This window comes from Syngnathus acus, chromosome 10, assembly GCF_901709675.1.
Source record: "Syngnathus acus chromosome 10, fSynAcu1.2, whole genome shotgun sequence".
NCBI lineage: Eukaryota > Metazoa > Chordata > Actinopteri > Syngnathiformes > Syngnathidae > Syngnathus > Syngnathus acus.
Genome location: NC_051095.1, coordinates 800,155 through 816,111, shown reverse-complemented (window position 1 = coordinate 816,111; position 15,957 = coordinate 800,155). Strand labels below are relative to the sequence as shown.

General features: G+C 52.9%; 3 protein-coding genes across 5 annotated transcripts; 2 read left to right on the top strand and 1 right to left on the bottom strand.

The window, feature by feature from the left end:
- Nucleotides 1-875: 875 nt before the first annotated feature.
- On the top strand, nt 876-7,964 carry LOC119128370 (alpha-actinin-3). The gene is made up of 21 exons (XM_037260718.1): nt 876-998; nt 2,377-2,491; nt 2,569-2,688; nt 2,763-2,849; nt 2,930-3,017; nt 3,106-3,184; nt 3,834-3,915; nt 3,992-4,077; nt 4,161-4,253; nt 4,328-4,558; nt 4,653-4,800; nt 4,863-5,013; nt 5,091-5,199; nt 5,268-5,408; nt 5,498-5,680; nt 5,748-5,882; nt 5,958-6,137; nt 6,215-6,361; nt 6,421-6,486; nt 6,551-6,709; nt 7,562-7,964. Exons 1-21 carry the CDS (start codon nt 876-878, stop codon nt 7,718-7,720), a joined length of 2,682 nt encoding a protein of 893 aa, XP_037116613.1. The 3' UTR covers nt 7,721-7,964.
- Nucleotides 7,965-8,557: 593 nt separating this feature from the next.
- On the bottom strand, nt 8,558-13,107 carry LOC119128379 (kinesin light chain 2-like). Of its 3 annotated transcripts, none has more exons than XM_037260735.1 (14): nt 12,846-13,107; nt 12,013-12,258; nt 11,600-11,927; nt 11,313-11,529; nt 11,054-11,243; nt 10,800-10,973; nt 10,617-10,716; nt 10,291-10,340; nt 10,155-10,222; nt 9,852-9,960; nt 9,640-9,784; nt 9,456-9,580; nt 9,148-9,205; nt 8,558-9,054 (listed from the first exon to the last, which is right to left on the bottom strand). In XM_037260735.1, the coding sequence occupies exons 2-13, from the start codon at nt 12,238-12,240 to the stop codon at nt 9,173-9,175; spliced, it is 1,767 nt and encodes a 588-aa protein (XP_037116630.1). In that variant the 5' UTR covers nt 12,241-12,258; nt 12,846-13,107; the 3' UTR covers nt 8,558-9,054; nt 9,148-9,172. The 3 variants fall into 3 exon arrangements, with proteins under 3 accessions (XP_037116630.1, XP_037116628.1, XP_037116629.1); XM_037260733.1 differs by having other exon boundaries at nt 9,644-9,784; nt 12,846-13,104; XM_037260734.1 differs by lacking the exon at nt 12,846-13,107 and adding an exon at nt 12,490-12,581 and having other exon boundaries at nt 9,644-9,784.
- Nucleotides 13,108-13,201: 94 nt separating this feature from the next.
- wdr55 (WD repeat domain 55) lies at nt 13,202-15,869 on the top strand. Its single transcript, XM_037260769.1, has 4 exons — nt 13,202-13,731; nt 14,019-14,125; nt 14,181-14,450; nt 15,052-15,869. The coding sequence occupies exons 1-4, from the start codon at nt 13,225-13,227 to the stop codon at nt 15,377-15,379; spliced, it is 1,212 nt and encodes a 403-aa protein (XP_037116664.1). The 5' UTR covers nt 13,202-13,224; the 3' UTR covers nt 15,380-15,869.
- Nucleotides 15,870-15,957: the final 88 nt, after the last annotated feature.

The following is a 15,957-nucleotide window of genomic DNA, read 5'->3' as shown; positions in this document are numbered from 1 at the left end:
GATGGAGGCGGCCGGCCGGCCGCCCTCTCAAGGTGAGTATCGGTGACGCCTTTCTAATTTGGGGGCATCACTCGTTTCTTTTTCTTTTTAACGTATGTCTCATGTCTCCTGTTTAATTCTGTGTAAAATATATCTCCACAAATGGATGTAATAGCGCAAATCAAACTTGTTTTAATAGACTACTGCGCTTCTTGACCAGTATGTGTAACCACGGCGACAGGACTCGCTTGTGTTTGACACATGTGTTATGTCTAAGAAAGGAATCAATAAAAGAGTCAAATGAACAGAACGCCGTCTCCTGTGTCTTTCATAGCGCGTCCTCTCACTTTAGGATTGTTGCTGGGCTTGGAGACACCAGAAAATATATTTGGACTTGGAAAGATTGAAAAATGCATCATTTCTATTTATGTCAACGTCAAACAGCCGCTATAAATATTGGAACCGTCGGCTTGAATATTTTGAGCCAACCGTCTTTAGCTTACTGACAAACACGCTAATCACTGAATCCAAAATATCGCCGCAATCCCAGTCTCCCAAACACCCGGCGACTCTTGTGGTGGTGGATTTCACCCCATTAGCATATTAGCGTAGCGCTTGGCGGCAGAAGCCCGCCTGATTCCCGGTGGGCTGATGACCACTTCCGTCCCCTGACTGGGGGCTTCATTAGCAGCAACAGGTGCACATGGGGGCAGGGGGGGGCGAGAGGGGCGTGCACTTCTACTCCCCGCCCCCCCCCTGCACCTTTTTGGGCCCTGACACTCAGCCCCCGCCGGACGGCAGTCAGTCGGTCAGAGTGGAGCACGGCGTGAGCCCCCCAGGACGAGAGCTCGTGTCCCCCCTCTTGTTGATCTCTTTTCAGCCGCCCGCCCGCCACCATGACGACCCTGGAGAGCCACATGACGTACACCATCCACCACGAGCAGACCTACATGACCCAGGAGGATGACTGGGACCGTGACATGTTGCTCGACCCTGCCTGGGAGAAACAGCAGAGGAAGGTACACACCTCTACCTTCACTGTGTGCATCTTTGTGAGAGTGTGTGTATGCATTCCCGCACATGCGTGTGTGTGTGTAAGACTTTTTCAAATTCATTTTTTCTTAAAACGTGTTCTTTTTCTTGGCACTCCTGGCGCCAAGCCTTGGCCGTGAGGATATTTTTGGCCTTGGAACTTTCTCAGTGTTGTCTTTCACTTGCCCCCCCCCCTCCCCTCCCCACACACACAAGCAATTCCACAACCCCCCCTGCCTTGCTAGGAGCGTCTAAATATAATCACGCCTTCAGCCTCTGTCAACCTAAAACGACTCAACTTTTGTTTCTCGTGATGTCATGGCTAATTAACGCATCTGTGAGCTCATTCTAATTTGTGACATCACGGATACCGGATTCAAGCAGCGGCCTTCCAATTAGCGCACCTGCAACCTGCTCCCGACTCAAACGCGGCATCGATGACATCACGGCGAGGCGAGGAGGGGGCGGGGCTTGTTTGCTGCAGACCAGATTAGCCAAAGTGGCTAAGAGACACCGGCAGATGGTTTGGCTTCCTCCTAAAAATACTCCCTCATCATCGTGCTTTCCCAAATGTCCAAATCTACCCGCCCACCGCCGACTCTACGCCTCCCCTTCATCCTGCTCCGTCCAGACGTTGCGAAGGAATGAACGCAAAGCGAAGCTCCCGGCCGGCCATGTTTGTTTGCTTTGGTTTTGGAGCCCCCCTCAAGTGACATAAACATCAGGGAGGGGCCTGATGCTGCTGAAGTGACCTCATAACAAGACTTGAGAAAGCAACAGGTGTGACTCCGTTAGGGTGGGGGCGGGTGACTTCATACGACGTTTAGCAATTAGCATGCTAGCAGGGGGTGTTTGCGCGCCCTCGTCATCCTCCCCGATCCATTCCTTCCCCTTAGAGCTTGCCTCAGGAATCTCGCCTTCTCAGCTGTCTGATGGTGTCCCATAGCGCTCCGATTTAGCCTCCATGCACCTTGAGCTACCGCACACACACACACACGTATATTTTGGCCTAGTGGCCTGAGAGGGCTGCATTAGGAGTCTGTCTAAATTTGGTCATGCGTAGCAAAAGGAGCCCCGCACCTGCCAGGGCTGTCCCCCCCCCCCCTTTGAATGCAAGCCAGTGACCTCAATCGGGTGTCGTGTCACCCCAAAGAAAATCCAAAACGGGCCGGGCGTACTGTAAAGCGTTTGACGTGCCTTTGTCACTTACGACATTGTGGACCGAAAAAAAGTGCACTCGACCTCATGGCTGGTCTTATTGTGCAATCATTCTCAAGTGGTGGCCGGTCGCCAAACGACGACGACATTTTCAGATTGGAGCCTTGATGGCGAATGTCTACTATATTTTGTGTGTGTGTGTGTCAGACTTTCACAGCCTGGTGTAACTCCCACCTGAGGAAAGCCGGCACACAGATTGAGAACATTGAGGAGGATTTCAGGAATGGCCTCAAGTTGATGTTGCTCCTGGAGGTCATATCAGGTAGGGCGTCCGCCAGCGCGCGAAGTGAAGCTCGGGCCTCGGCTGACTTTGCGTGTGCCCGCCCGCCCGCGTGCCAGGCGAGAGGCTTCCCAAGCCAGACAAAGGAAAGATGCGTTTCCACAAGATCGCCAACGTGAACAAAGCTCTGGACTTCATCTGCAGCAAAGGCGTGAAGCTGGTGTCCATCGGCGCAGAGGGTGAGCGGGCTGACGGGGCGCCGGCGCCGACCCCGCCGGACTTCGGAATGAGACTCGTGTGTGCTGTCTCACAGAAATCGTTGATGGCAACGTAAAGATGACCCTCGGTATGATCTGGACCATCATCTTGCGCTTCGCCATCCAGGACATCTCTGTTGAAGGTGTGTAAAAGTCCGTCTTCTCACGCCATCATGTTCGGAATGGGCCTGGAAATGGGCGTGGCCTTTTTGTGTGGCTGCAGAGACGTCCGCCAAGGAGGGTCTGCTGCTGTGGTGTCAGAGGAAGACGGCTCCCTACAGGAACGTCAACGTGCAGAACTTCCACATCAGGTGAGTTGGCGGGCTGGGCTCTTTAGTGCAAATGTGCGCCCCCTTTTTCCCTTCTTTACGGTTTCCTCCTGGTCTTGCGCTTTCTCAGTTGGAAGGACGGCCTGGCTCTGTGCGCCCTCATCCACAGACACAGACCCGACCTCATTGACTACTCCAAACTGAGAAAGGTGACTCTCCTTCCTTCCTTCCTTCCTTCCTTCCTTCCTAGCTCCCTATCCTCCTTGCTTCCTTCCTTCCTTGCTTCCTTGCTTCCTAGCTCCCTATCCTTCCTTCCTTCCTTCTGTCCTATCCCCCTTCCTTTCTATCTCCCTTCCGTCCTTCCTTCCTTCCTTCCTTCCTTCCTAGCTCCCTATCCTCCTTGCTTCCTTCCTTCCTTGCTTCCTTGCTTCCTAGCTCCCTATCCTTCCTTCCTTCCTTCTGTCCTATCCCCCTTCCTTTCTATCTCCCTTCCTTCCTTCCTTCCTTCCTTCCTTCCTTCCTTCCTTCCTTCCTTCCTTCCTTCCTTCCTTCCTTCCTTCCTTCCTTCCTAGCTCCCTATCCTTCCTTCCTTCTTTCTGTCCTATCTCCCTTCCTTCCTTCCTTCCTTCCTTCCTTCCTTCCTTCCTTGCTCCCTATCCTTCCTTCTATCCTTCCTTCCTTCCTTCCTTCTGTCCTATACCCCTTCCTTTCTATCTCCCTTCCTTCCGTCCTTCCTTCCTTCCTCCCTCCCTCCCTCCCTGCCTTTCTTTTCTTCTCCACGGAGCTCCTCCCTCCAGGACAGTGGAAGCGTCTCTCCTGCCGTTCAGGTTGTCACGATCCCCGTTTTCTCGCCCGTAGGACGATCCCATTGGCAATCTGAACACAGCCTTCGAAGTGGCTGAGAAGTTCCTGGACATCCCAAAGATGTTGGACGCTGAAGGTGAGCTTGACATGCCATTTTTTCATTTCAAACATTTTGCAAAGGTGGCCAGCATTCCTATCGATGTGGCCTTCAGACATTGTCAACACGCCCAAACCGGACGAGAAGGCCATCATGACCTACGTGTCCTGCTTCTACCACGCCTTCGCCGGTGCCGAGCAGGTACGCTTCGCGCGTGGGAGCGGGTGGCGCCCTCGCGGCTAGCTGCCACGTCTGACGCCGCCCGTCCGCTCTCTGATTGTCAGGCCGAGACGGCCGCCAACCGTATCTGCAAAGTCCTGGCGGTCAACCAGGAGAACGAGAAGCTGATGGAGGAGTACGAGAAATTGGCCAGTGAGGTCAGAAGCGCCCGGCCGCATCCTTGCTTGCTTTTGGTGTCGGGCTGTGGTCCCAAGCAAAATGTCTGGCGCAGCTTCTGGAGTGGATCCGCCGCACCATCCCTTGGCTGGAGAACCGCGTGGCCGAGCACACCATGCGCGCCATGCAGCAGAAGCTGGAGGACTTCCGCGACTACCGCCGTGTGCACAAACCGCCGCGAGTGCAGGAGAAGTGTCAGCTGGAGATCAACTTCAACACCCTGCAGACCAAACTGAGGCTCAGCAACAGACCCGCCTTCATGCCCTCCGAGGGCAAGATGGTGTCGGTAAGCGCCGCCGCCACACGCAACCCCGCCCGCCCGCCCGCCTGCGACGTGAGCCATCCGCGAGTCAACGCTCGGCGTCGTCTCCGTCCCGCAGGACATTGCCAACGCCTGGAAGGGTCTGGAGCAGGTGGAGAAGGGCTACGAGGAGTGGCTCCTCACAGAGATCCGCCGCCTGGAGAGGCTGGACCACCTGGCCGAAAAGTTTAAGCAGAAGTGCACCATGCACGAATCGTGGACCGCAGGTCGGTGCGCGTCCGGCGACGGCGTATTTGCCGAGGTGGTTCCAATCTCGGGCCCCTTTCAGGTAAGGAGGACCTGCTCTCCAAGAAGGACTACGAATCTGCCAATCTGATGGAGATCCGAGCGCTGATGAGGAAGCACGAGGCCTTTGAGAGTGACCTCGCCGCTCACCAGGATCGCGTGGAGCAGATCGCCGCCATCGCGCAGGAGCTCAAGTAAGACAAAGACGTCCCGTCCCGTCGGAGGTTGAACTTTGGCTGCTCACGCTGGCGTTCTCCATCTCACGCTCCAGCGAGCTGGACTACCACGACGCCGCCACCGTCAACGCCCGTTGTCAGGCTATCTGTGACCAGTGGGACAACCTGGGCACTCTGACCCAGAAGAGGCGGGACGCCCTGGAGGTACTACAACATCTCCCTCGCTCCAGGTGGCCGCCGTCTTTCGTAACCCCGACGGTGCCTCTCCGCAGCGCGTGGAGAAGCTGTGGGAGACCATCGACCAACTGTACCTGGAGTTCGCCAAGAGGGCGGCGCCCTTCAACAACTGGATGGATGGAGCCATGGAGGATCTGCAGGACATGTTCATCGTCCACAGCATCGAGGAGATCCAGGTGCCCAAACACTCCAGTAAAAGCCCTGCCGAGAGGTCTGGGTTCTCCATCTTCTGGCTACCTTTGCTCCTCCCCGTCCGCCTCTGCAGAGTCTGATCACCGCCCACGACCAGTTCAAGGCCACGCTGCCCGAGGCCGACAAGGAGCGCATGGCCACGCTGGGCATCCACACGGAGATCCTGAAGATCGCTCAGACGTACGGAATCAAGCTGTCGGGCATCAACCCGTACACCAACCTGTCACAGCAGGACATCAGCACCAAGTGGGACACGGTGAGTTCAGGCGCTCGGTCATCCCGCGCTCTCTTTGTGACGTGGCGTGATGTCCGTCGGTGCGCAGGTGAAACACCTGGTGCCCCTCAGAGACCAAATGCTGCAAGAAGAAGTGGCCCGACAGCAGGCCAACGAGCGGCTCAGGCGCCAGTTTGCCGCCCAAGCCAACATCATCGGACCTTGGATACAAACCAAGATGGAGGTAACGCTTCTGGCTGGCGCTCAATTCGTCCGGTCAAAACTTTTATTCTCAAAAACCTTCGTCGCTCCCACGCAGGAGATCAGCCACGTGTCCGCGGACATCACCGGCTCTCTGGAGGATCAGATGAACAGTCTCAAGCAGTACGAGCAGAACATCATCAACTACAAGTCCAACATTGACAAGCTGGAAGGCGACCACCAGCTGAGCCAGGAGTCGCTCATCTTTGACAACAAGCACACCAACTACACTATGGAGGTAACGTGGCCGAGGGGAGGGCCGTGCGGGTGCGTTTTTTTTTCTTCTCCGCTGAGTTCCCTCGGGATGCTCCGCAGCACATCCGCGTTGGCTGGGAGCAGCTGCTCACCACCATCGCCAGAACCATCAACGAGGTGGAGAACCAGATCCTGACCCGTGACGCCAAGGGCATCAGCCAGGAGCAGCTCAACGAGTTCAGAGCCTCCTTCAACCACTTTGACAGGGTGAGCGAGGCCTCGACGGGCGCTAGCGATATTCCGTCGCTCACTCTTTGTCTCCGTAGAAGAGAAACGGCATGATGGACCCCGACGACTTCCGCGCCTGCCTCATCTCCATGGGCTACGACCTGGTGAGTCTCGACCGGTACGCTGGACTTGGACTTGGACTTGCTCAATGCTTTCCGTGTGTCACAGGGAGAGGTCGAGTTTGCCCGCATCATGACCCTGGTGGACCCCAACAACACCGGCGTGGTCACCTTCCAGGCTTTCATCGACTTCATGACCCGAGAAACGGCCGAAACCGACACCGCCGAGCAGGTCATGGCCTCCTTCAAGATTCTGGCTTCAGACAAGGTACGTCCGCGGTTAGGATTTTTCAGGCTGGTTGTCAGCGTGCTCTGAAAAAAAATTGCCTCACTAACAAAATACTGTTTGTATTTAAAAACTGCGAGGTTAATTTCATTGACTGCAGTACCAACTTCCCACCACTAGAGGTGCTATAGTCACGAGTAGTCCAGTGGCTTTTTATGTCGGCGGGACTTTATTTTGACAGTGGATTTAGTCAACTTTTTGCCCCCAGCCTTAGATTTAAATTTCAATCATTAAGAAATGACCAGTTTTATCTAGCTTTTTTTTTTTTTATATAGATAACCCTTGATTTTTATTTTTTGGGCTGGAACTTTTTGCGCCCAGCCTTAGATTTAAATTTCAATCATTAAGAAATGACCAGTTTTATCTAGCTTTTTATTTTATTTTATAGAGATAACCCTTGATTTTTATTTTTTGGGCTGGAACTTTTTGCCCCCAGCCTTAGATTTAAATTTCAGTCATTAAGAAATGACCAGTTTTATCTAGCTTTTTTTTTTAATATATAGATAACCCTTGATTTTTATTTTTTGGGCTGGAACTTTTTGCCCCCAGCCTTAAATTTAAATTTCAGTCATTTATCAATGACCAGTTTTATCTAGCCATTTTTTTAATATATATAACCCATGATTTTTTTATTTACATTTTGTTCTATATATATATATATATATAACCCTTGATTATTTGAAATTTCACAAATTCTGCATTTGCCAATTGAGTCGGGCAGCCCGAGATTGGTCATTTCAGAATGACGAAAATGACCAATTGCCAACGCAACATTAGCAGTCATGATATCCAGCCAAGGACTTTGAATTTTGTCTTGCTCCCCGTCCAACTCAGAACTACATCACGGTGGAAGAGCTCCGCCGCGAGCTTCCGCCGGAGCAGGCCGAGTACTGCATCAGCCGCATGACGCGCTACGTCAGCTCCGACAGTCCCACCGGCGCGCTGGACTACATCTCCTTCTCCAGCGCTCTGTACGGCGAGAGTGACCTGTAAGGCCCGCCAGGAGGCTTGGCCACTCCTGCAACTCGTGTTTGTTCTACTTGTGCAGCCGCCTATTTATACACACACATGCATAGACACACACACACACACACACACACAACTTGAGACACGCACACACAAACACACAGCGCTGCACAGTGGGTCTGGAGGAGGGAACATAGCAGTGATGTGATCAGAAGAAAAGCATTGTGGGTAGCTACAGGTGTAAATAAAGCGGCACAGGGAATGATGAGAAGTGGATGGTTTTTTTGTTTTTCCCCCCGGGAGTCTTAATGAGATGCGGCAGGAAGGTTTCTGATGGGCTGATGTGACCTTTGGTTGTGCTCCCTCCTCCCCCCCCCGCCCCAAATCGACACCAAAGCTTTTGGAAATGACAAAACTTGAAATAAAAAAAACTTGTCACATTTGAACCATTACCGCACAGCAGCATGCCTGTCTTTGTTTTGGACAAAATATGCCCACAACTGCTCTAATTTGCTCCATTAAGCATGTTTTTTTGACTTATTTGCTAATGAGTATAGAATGCTCACGTAAAATGAGTCTCATTTCTCTTCCAGAGCTGTACTTTAATTATCTCGCTTGAGTTTGGGCCATCTGGTTTAAAAAAAAAAAAAAAAAGTAACATTTTAAATATTCATTTATTTTGTTTAAAATATGAGTAGTTATTGGTAAATTTAAAAAAAATATATTTTTCAGAGCAATTGTCAAAAAAGATTTTTTAAAACTTTTTTTTTTTTTTTTTTACCTCATCTGCAATTAACCTGACCCATCTATTCATTAAAAAAACAACATGGCCCTTGAGCCCAGTGCCAGAATGTAAACAAACAAGCCCTGGTACATGTTTATTAATTGATTGAAGCATCTTCAAGCGCGTTTATTGATTTGCGGAGATGTTCCTACTAAGTGTCTAGAAGAACTAATCTGCTTGGATGCAATTGTATGACATTCATGAAGGTGCTACGTTTGTACAGCAACAAGCGCTAGTTGTCCTGTTCTGAAGCCGCGTCCACATTCTAAGCGACCGTCAGCTGACGGCAAGCGAGCGACTAATCGTAGCGACGTGGTGAGTGACGCGTCGTCGTGGCAACGCCAAAGCCGAGGCTACCGTTTGGGCCGTGAGGCGTCCGTGTTCACATGCCGAGTGGGTATGGACAACAGTGATGTCAGTGTGTGGACGAAAAGGAAAACAAAAAGCGAGCTTGATGTGCGCCACCCCCGGAGCCCCGCCTCCAAGCTTGTATTTAGCCAATTAGGGAGTTGCGTCTTGTGAGGTCCACGTTGCTGGCGCTGAGTCCCCGACAGTCTGACAGGCCTGAGTTGGCGTCCTAAAAAAAAACCCAAAAACTTTGCTTTAGCAGTATGTGTGCAACTAGCATCCATTTAGCATTCTGGCACATTTTGGGAGTTGGCGTGCTCACCTGCGCCGTCTCCTCTGCGCTCTTGTTAAGGAAATTGAGGGAGCTTGCTCTCTTCATTCTGGTGGGGGAAAAAAAAATGTCAAGCCTGATGATCACGGTCATTGTGGTCATGCTAACGTCTGTGGCTTGCTAGCGTTATGCACTTGCTCTGGCCTGCTAGCGTGCTATGCTAGCTCTGGCCTGCTAGCGTGCTACACTGGCGCTGGCCTGCTAGCGTGTTACACTAGCGCTGGCCTGCTAGCGTGCGTGCGACACTAGCTGTGGCCTGCTAGCGTGCTCCACTAGCTGTGGCCAGCTGGCTGACCCACCCCGGGTTGCGCGGTTCTTGAGGTCCGCTTCCCTGAAGCTTCTTGACCAGCATCTCGCTGCTCCTCCTCAGCGCGTCGCGGATCTTCCCAAAGGAGCCGCTGCGCCGAAGGGAGCCGCTGCCGTCCTAAAAGTGCGAATTTTGCATTTGAGGAGTCGCGCTCTTTTGGACCGAATGGCCGGCACTGACCCCGTTCCACTCGGCAGAGTCGTCGGCGTCGCTCTCGCCCTTGGACGCGGCGCAGCTGCTCCCGCCTTCTCTGCCGTGCCGGCGCTCTCCTCCGTCCTTTAGCAGCTCCACCACCTTGCTTTGGTTGATGGCGTCAAAGCCCTGAGGAAGGGACGGAGTTGGGGAACTCTGCCTCATCTTGCCGAGCGTCTCTCCTTTGTTTTACTACCTGCTTGCGGGACTTGCTGGCGCACTCTTCCAGCGTTTCAGCCGCCTCCAGTTTGCCCTGGCGGCGGTAGAGGGCACCCAGACTCTTCAGGGTGGTGTTGACTGTGGGGCTGGGACAAGAACAAAAAGCTGGAGACTTGTCGCCACGGCAGCAATACGATGGATGGATGGATGGATGGATGGATGGATGGATGGATGGATGGATGGATGGATGGATGGATGGATGGATGGATGGATGAAGAATATGTCCCCATTCAAGGTAGCAATGAAATTCGAAAACACGTCTTCCTGGTCCCCCGCTCACCTGTCCACCTTGCAGGCCTTGTACCAGCTGCCGTACTCGGTATACGGCCCGGCCTCCTTCTGCTTGGCCTGGCAGGCAAAAGGAAACATGATTCAAAGTTTTACAACTTGCTGCGCCATTGTGCCCGCCCGCCCACCTTGCTCTCTTCTCGCTCTTCGGCGTGCATCCAAATGGGTTTGTTTTCGTCTGCAACACACACACACACACACACACACAAGCTGTTTCAAATGATTGAACAGTACGGTTGTTGTTTTTTTGTGTGAGATTTCAAGTTTGTGGTCATTTTTGTGTTTACAATTTTTGGTTTGTATGGGAATGTTTTAGGAGGGGGATGTCCAAGATATTCTTTGGTGTTTTTTTTTTGTTGAGGTCTTTTGGTGTGCTCATGACTTTTTTTGGGAGTTTTTGGATTTGAGGGTTTTCTTCTGCCCAGTTCCAAAAGGCTTTGGGTAGGCGCCTTACTGTTGACGGAGCCAAAGTCGCGCTCGTGCGCTCGGGTCAGGATGTCCTTGTAGAGCGTCTCGGCGTCCTTGAACTTCCCCTGCTTGAGGTAGCAGGTGGCCTGCGGGCGGGCAACACAGGCGGCAGCCTCACACAGAGCCCAGAGCAAAAGGACGAGAAAAGCCCATGGAAGGGCGCCCCCACCAGGTTGTTTTTGGTCTTGGCCACATTGGGGTCGTCGGCGCCCAGCTTGGACTGGTAGATCTCCAGGGCGCGGCGGTAGTAGTACTCTACCTCGGTGTACTTGGCCTGGTTCTGGCACAGCAGCGCCAGGTTGTTGAGCTGCTTGGCCACGTCCGGGTGGTACTTGCCCAACACCTGCAAACAGGAGTTGCTCCATTTTTGGGGGTTTTGGGTATACGGGGAGAAATTCCCTAGCGGGGAGACGGCCGTCCTACCTTCTCGCGGATCTCCAGCGCACGCTTGCACAGCGGCTCGGCCTCCTTGTACTTGCCCCGCTTGCCGTAGAGGACGGCCAGGTTGTTGAGGGTGGCCGCCACCGCCGGGTGGTCCTTGCCCAGCGTCTTCTCCCTGATGGCCAGGGCGTCGTTGAGGAGGTGTGCCGCTTCCTTGTACTTGTTCTGGTCCCTGCACAAGAAAATACTTCAGCGGGTCTCGTCGCTCAAGCGGGAGATAGAAAAGCCAATGTAGGGGCACCTGTAGACCAGAGCCAGGATGTTGAGCATGGTGGCCACGTCGGGGTGGTCGTGTCCCGACGTCTTCTCCAGGTCCTCCAAGGCCTGCTTGCAGAGCGGCACGGCCACCTCGTAGCGGCCCTGCGAGGCGTACTGGATCACCAGGTTGTGGAGCGTCCGCAAGCGGGCCGGGATTTCGTAGCCGCCCTGCTGCGCCGCCGCCTCGCCGCTGGGCTGGGCTGCATGCGTGCAAGGATACATTTGTCAACCGCCGTCGGAGCTTTTGAGGTCCGATAGCCGCGGCCATACCCGTCCCGTGGTCGTCGTCGTTGGGGAACAAGTCGTCCAGGCTGTCCTTGGCCGTCTCACCGCCCGGGATTTGGTTCTTGTCGTCGGCGGGCGAGGCCACAGCTGCGTCGTCGTCATCCAGCTTCTTGATCTGGTTCATGAACTCCAGGTGCTTCTTCTCCTCCTCCAGCTGCGCCACGCTCTGCTCGCTGCGCTGCAGCTTGTGCTGCGTGGCCGCCAGCTCGTCGCGCAGCCACTGGTTCTCCTGGCACAGGCGCCGCACCTGCGCGCGCAGCTTCTGCTTCTCCGACTCCACCGCGCTCAGGTGGCCCGACAGAGCGATGATCACCTGCCGCGACAAGACGGCCGCTCGGCTCAGCGCCGGCCAGCCAAAGCCGAGGGAGGGAGGGCGGGAGGGATGGAGGGCGGCCTACCTGAGCTTCTCCCAAGCCCAGCTCAATGGCCTCCATGCTCTTGCGGAGCGCACCCGACTTTTCCTGCACGGCCGGCGGTTGGGCGCAGTCCAGAAGAGAGTTGAGGAGCTGGGCGTGCTCGCCGCGCAGCGTCTCCAAGCCCTGCATGACGGCCTTGGTGTTGACCACGATCTCATCCTGGCTCAGACGCTCCAGGGCTTCTTCTCGAGGGTACACCATGGTGGACATGGCCGCCTGGCATCAATACTTGCCGAAAAAAGGGAACATTGACGTGTCAGGCGGCGCCCAGGCCGGGGCGACGCACATTTCAAGGAGCGTTCCATTTGAAAGCGGAACGATTCAATTTGGTTCTGCTTCGCTAGTGCGCAACTGGATCAAATGTGATGTCAGTAAGAACAACAACAAGGATGGCTTGGCCTGATGTTTGGCCGGCCTGCGACCAATCCAGGGTGTCTCCACACCCCAAAGTCAGCTTACCTGTCGATGAGACAATTGGACGGAGGCCGAAAATGACGCCGTCAAAACATCACACAGGAGCGTCGCGTCGCTATTGACACCGCCTACCCCGTCATCGGGCACCTGGCCGCCCCCCCCCCTCCCACCGCAATGCACCACTCGGCTTCACTGACACGCACAACACAAGCAGCTGATGACATGACGGCCGTCATCGAAGCGGACTTGGCCGCCATTTCATTATGACACGCACTCCATCCTCGAAATAGAGCGACAAGTGCACTCTCCCAAAACATTTTTCTTGAGGACGAACGGTTCTTGACAATACCCCCGTTTAGTTTCCTCCGTTCGACTCGAAAAGCGAGAAGGAACAAACAAACCTGCATGGAACAATCCCGGCCGGCGAACAAAGCCGCGATGTAGGGATGAGCCGCAGCGATCCGAGCAGATTCGCGTCAAGCTCCGCACACGTCACTCAAAAGCAACTTCCGGTTTTTTTCAACATTAAGAGCCAACGAACGCGACTGCCGACATATTAAAACTTTCAGTCAAAAACAATCTGTGTCAAGATCATTAATAGCAACGACTCGGAACTGTTTATTTTGTTGTGTCTGGCGCAACCGTCAACAGTGGACCACACCGGATTCACAGATGGATGGATGGATGACACCATACCAGTAGGTGGCGGTAGAGTACACAAACCTTTCATTTAACAGCCCGGTAAACATCGCAAGAAGAAGAAACCAAACAAGCCACAACATGGCAGCCTCCGTGGAACACGCTGGAGCGCCTTCAACGTCACAAATAGACGTAAATGCAGACCCTGCGAGTTCCCGGATCGAAGCGGGTGCTTTGACTTCGGATGACGACGAAGACGAGTCGGCCGAGCCGAGGATCCTGGACACCCCGCAGGACATTCAGCTTGAGGCGGCCGCCAACACGGTGGCCGTCCACCCGAGCCGAGACCTGCTGGTGTGCGGGGACGTGGACGGGGACGTGTACGCCTTCTCCTACTCGTGCACGGAAGGTGAGAACCGCGAGCTGTGGTCCTCCGGGCACCACCTCAAGTCCTGCCGCCAGGTGCGCTTCTCCGAGGACGGCGAGAAGCTCTACAGCGTATCCAGGGACAAGGCTGTCCACATACTGGACGTGGAGCAAGGACGGCTGGTCACCAGGATCCGCGGCGCGCACGGCGCTCCCATCAATAGTCTGCTGCTGGTAGACGCCAACATCCTGGCGACTGGAGACGACGGAGGCACGCTCAAGGTCAGCCAGCAGTGGTTCTCAACATTTTGACACCAAAGCAGGGACTCGTGTTGTGTGAGACAAGACAAGGCTATGTCGACACAAGTCAAATCAAATGTCAAAATCATGTCACGGTTGAACATTTGGAGCATTGTCTTAAGACCTTCAAAATGTGGTCCTGAGACCTTCAGGATGTGGTCCTGAGACCAGGTACAAAAGCCAGGACAATCTCAAAGCTGTAAAGTTTGTTCATACGGTCACGTGCGATAACGACGTTCACTGTATGAATACATTTTTTTTGCCTAAAGGTGTGGGACATGAGGAAAGGTTCGGCCATCATGGATTTGAAGCACCATGAGGACTACATCAGTGACATGGCTGTAGATGAGGCTAAAAAGATCCTGCTTACAACCAGGTGAGATTTGACATGACTAGTTTGGAGACTGGCGCTAACCTCCTTTGCTGTTAAGTGGCGACGGCACCATGGGCGTCTTCAACATCAAGAGGCGGCGCTTTGACTTACTGTCCGAGTACCAGAGCGGCGATCTGACCTCGGTGACGCTGATGAAACGAGGCAAGAAAGTGGTCTGCGGCTCTAGCCAAGGCACCATCTACATCTTCAACTGGAACGGCTTCGGCGCCACCAGCGATCGTTTCGCCCTACAGGCCGAGTCGGTGGACTGCATCGCCCCGGTCAACGATAACATCCTATGCGCTGCCTCCATTGACGGCTATATCCGGTCAGTTGAAACCCTTCCATTCATTACACTTGGATGTCAAACGGAAACATTCGACATTATTTATTTTGAACGCAGAGATGTTCAACCCAGCCGTAGAAACTCAACTAATCAAAGTCTGCGAACTAAACGCTCATGCAAATTGTCGTTAAGGCTCTCACGGAAATTAGCGTACGAATAGCAGCTTATTAAACATGACCTCTTTTTCATTTTTAATCAAACGTCAAACTATTAAATTCAGTGTTGCGCTACCGGCGAAGCGGCTCGCTAACGTCGGCTCGTTATCAGCGCTAATGCTCGCTTCGTTTTGCGAGCCCTGCTATTTTGTTGAACCTAGCGTTCGGTGTGAGTATCTTTGCACTTTCATAACTGCACGCCATTTAATTTAATTTTATTTTTTATTAGAGCTATCATCAAAACATCTACAGTATGGCGGGGCGGTGACCCGTATAGAGTGCGTTCAAGAGTTTTTTTATTCGCCATGTCTGAGCGTGCCAAACAAGGAATTTGACTTGGGTAAATGGCAAATATTCTCAAACACCCCCTGATCTTAAACTGCATTTGTGTGACCGCGCGGTATCTTTGTAACTTTTCTGCCCATCAGAGCCATCAACATCTTCCCGAACCGCGTCATAGGCTGCATCGGGCAGCACGTTGGCGAACCTATCGAGGAGCTTGCTAAAAGCTGGGACTCTCGCTTCCTGCTCAGCTGTGCCCACGACCAGCTCATCAAGTTTTGGGACATCACCTCTTTAGCCACCGCCACCGTCAACGAGTACCGAAAGAGGAAGAAAAAGGACGGACGCCTGAAATCGCTTTCCAAGAAAGCTATGGGAGAAAGCGACTTTTTCTCGGGACTTGTCGAGGAGCCGCCGAAAAAGGAGGAGGAGGAAGAAGAAGAAGTAGATGACAGCGACAGTGGCAGTGATTAAAAGTCCATTTTGTTTTGTGATTCCTGGAAAGAGTGCTCTGTCAACTAGTGCTTAGCACACAATGTTCTGTTACTCCCAACATTTAAAAACATGCAGCTGTGCTTTCTACCGCTTATTTTTGTCCGAGTGGTTGACGAGAGCTGTGCAGATCGATCCGTGTATCGATATAATCAATACGAATGTGAGGATCGGTATCGCGTCAATACCAAACGGCTAGTATCGATTTTATACATGTATTTCTATGTTGTCAGATATTTTCAAATAATTATTGTGTAGAATGACGGGATCATACTTTAAGAGTTGTTTGAGGTTTTCTATCTCCCACCTCGTTGTTTATTATTGTATCTACTGTCTGAGTGAGAATCAAGTCATAACAAGGACTCAAGGAATTTAAGAGAGGCAGAAACTCTGAAACGGAAGACCAGCTTGAGTTCAATGAAACATTTGTTATGAACACGAATTTCATATGAAATGAAACATTTTGAAATTAGACCTCGCAGCATTTATTGCTTTACAAAGGCACGTTCAACTTTGACCCCTGAACGCGGTAAGGTGAAGCCGGAAATGAGTTTACCGCG

What these genes read in the sequence shown, in the direction of transcription:
- LOC119128370 (XM_037260718.1), top strand. Translation starts at nt 876, where the DNA reads ATGACGACCCTGGAGAGCCACATGACGTACACCATCCACCACGAGCAG. An exon ending in CCAGGACATCTCTGTTGAAG is followed by an intron (nt 2,850 to 2,929) that starts GTGTGTAAAAGT and finishes GTGTGGCTGCAG; the next exon opens with AGACGTCCGCCAAGGAGGGT. An exon ending in ACAGCATCGAGGAGATCCAG is followed by an intron (nt 5,409 to 5,497) that starts GTGCCCAAACAC and finishes CCGCCTCTGCAG; the next exon opens with AGTCTGATCACCGCCCACGA.
- LOC119128379 (XM_037260733.1), bottom strand. Translation starts at nt 12,240, where the DNA reads ATGTCCACCATGGTGTACCCTCGAGAAGAAGCCCTGGAGCGTCTGAGC. An exon ending in TGGGCTTGGGAGAAGCTCAG is followed by an intron (nt 11,928 to 12,012) that starts GTAGGCCGCCCT and finishes TTGTCGCGGCAG; the next exon opens with GTGATCATCGCTCTGTCGGG. An exon ending in CAAGAACCGCGCAACCCGGG is followed by an intron (nt 9,206 to 9,455) that starts GTGGGTCAGCCA and finishes TTCCCCCACCAG; the next exon opens with AATGAAGAGAGCAAGCTCCC.
- wdr55 (XM_037260769.1), top strand. Translation starts at nt 13,225, where the DNA reads ATGGCAGCCTCCGTGGAACACGCTGGAGCGCCTTCAACGTCACAAATA. An exon ending in ACGACGGAGGCACGCTCAAG is followed by an intron (nt 13,732 to 14,018) that starts GTCAGCCAGCAG and finishes TTTTGCCTAAAG; the next exon opens with GTGTGGGACATGAGGAAAGG. An exon ending in TCCATTGACGGCTATATCCG is followed by an intron (nt 14,451 to 15,051) that starts GTCAGTTGAAAC and finishes TCTGCCCATCAG; the next exon opens with AGCCATCAACATCTTCCCGA.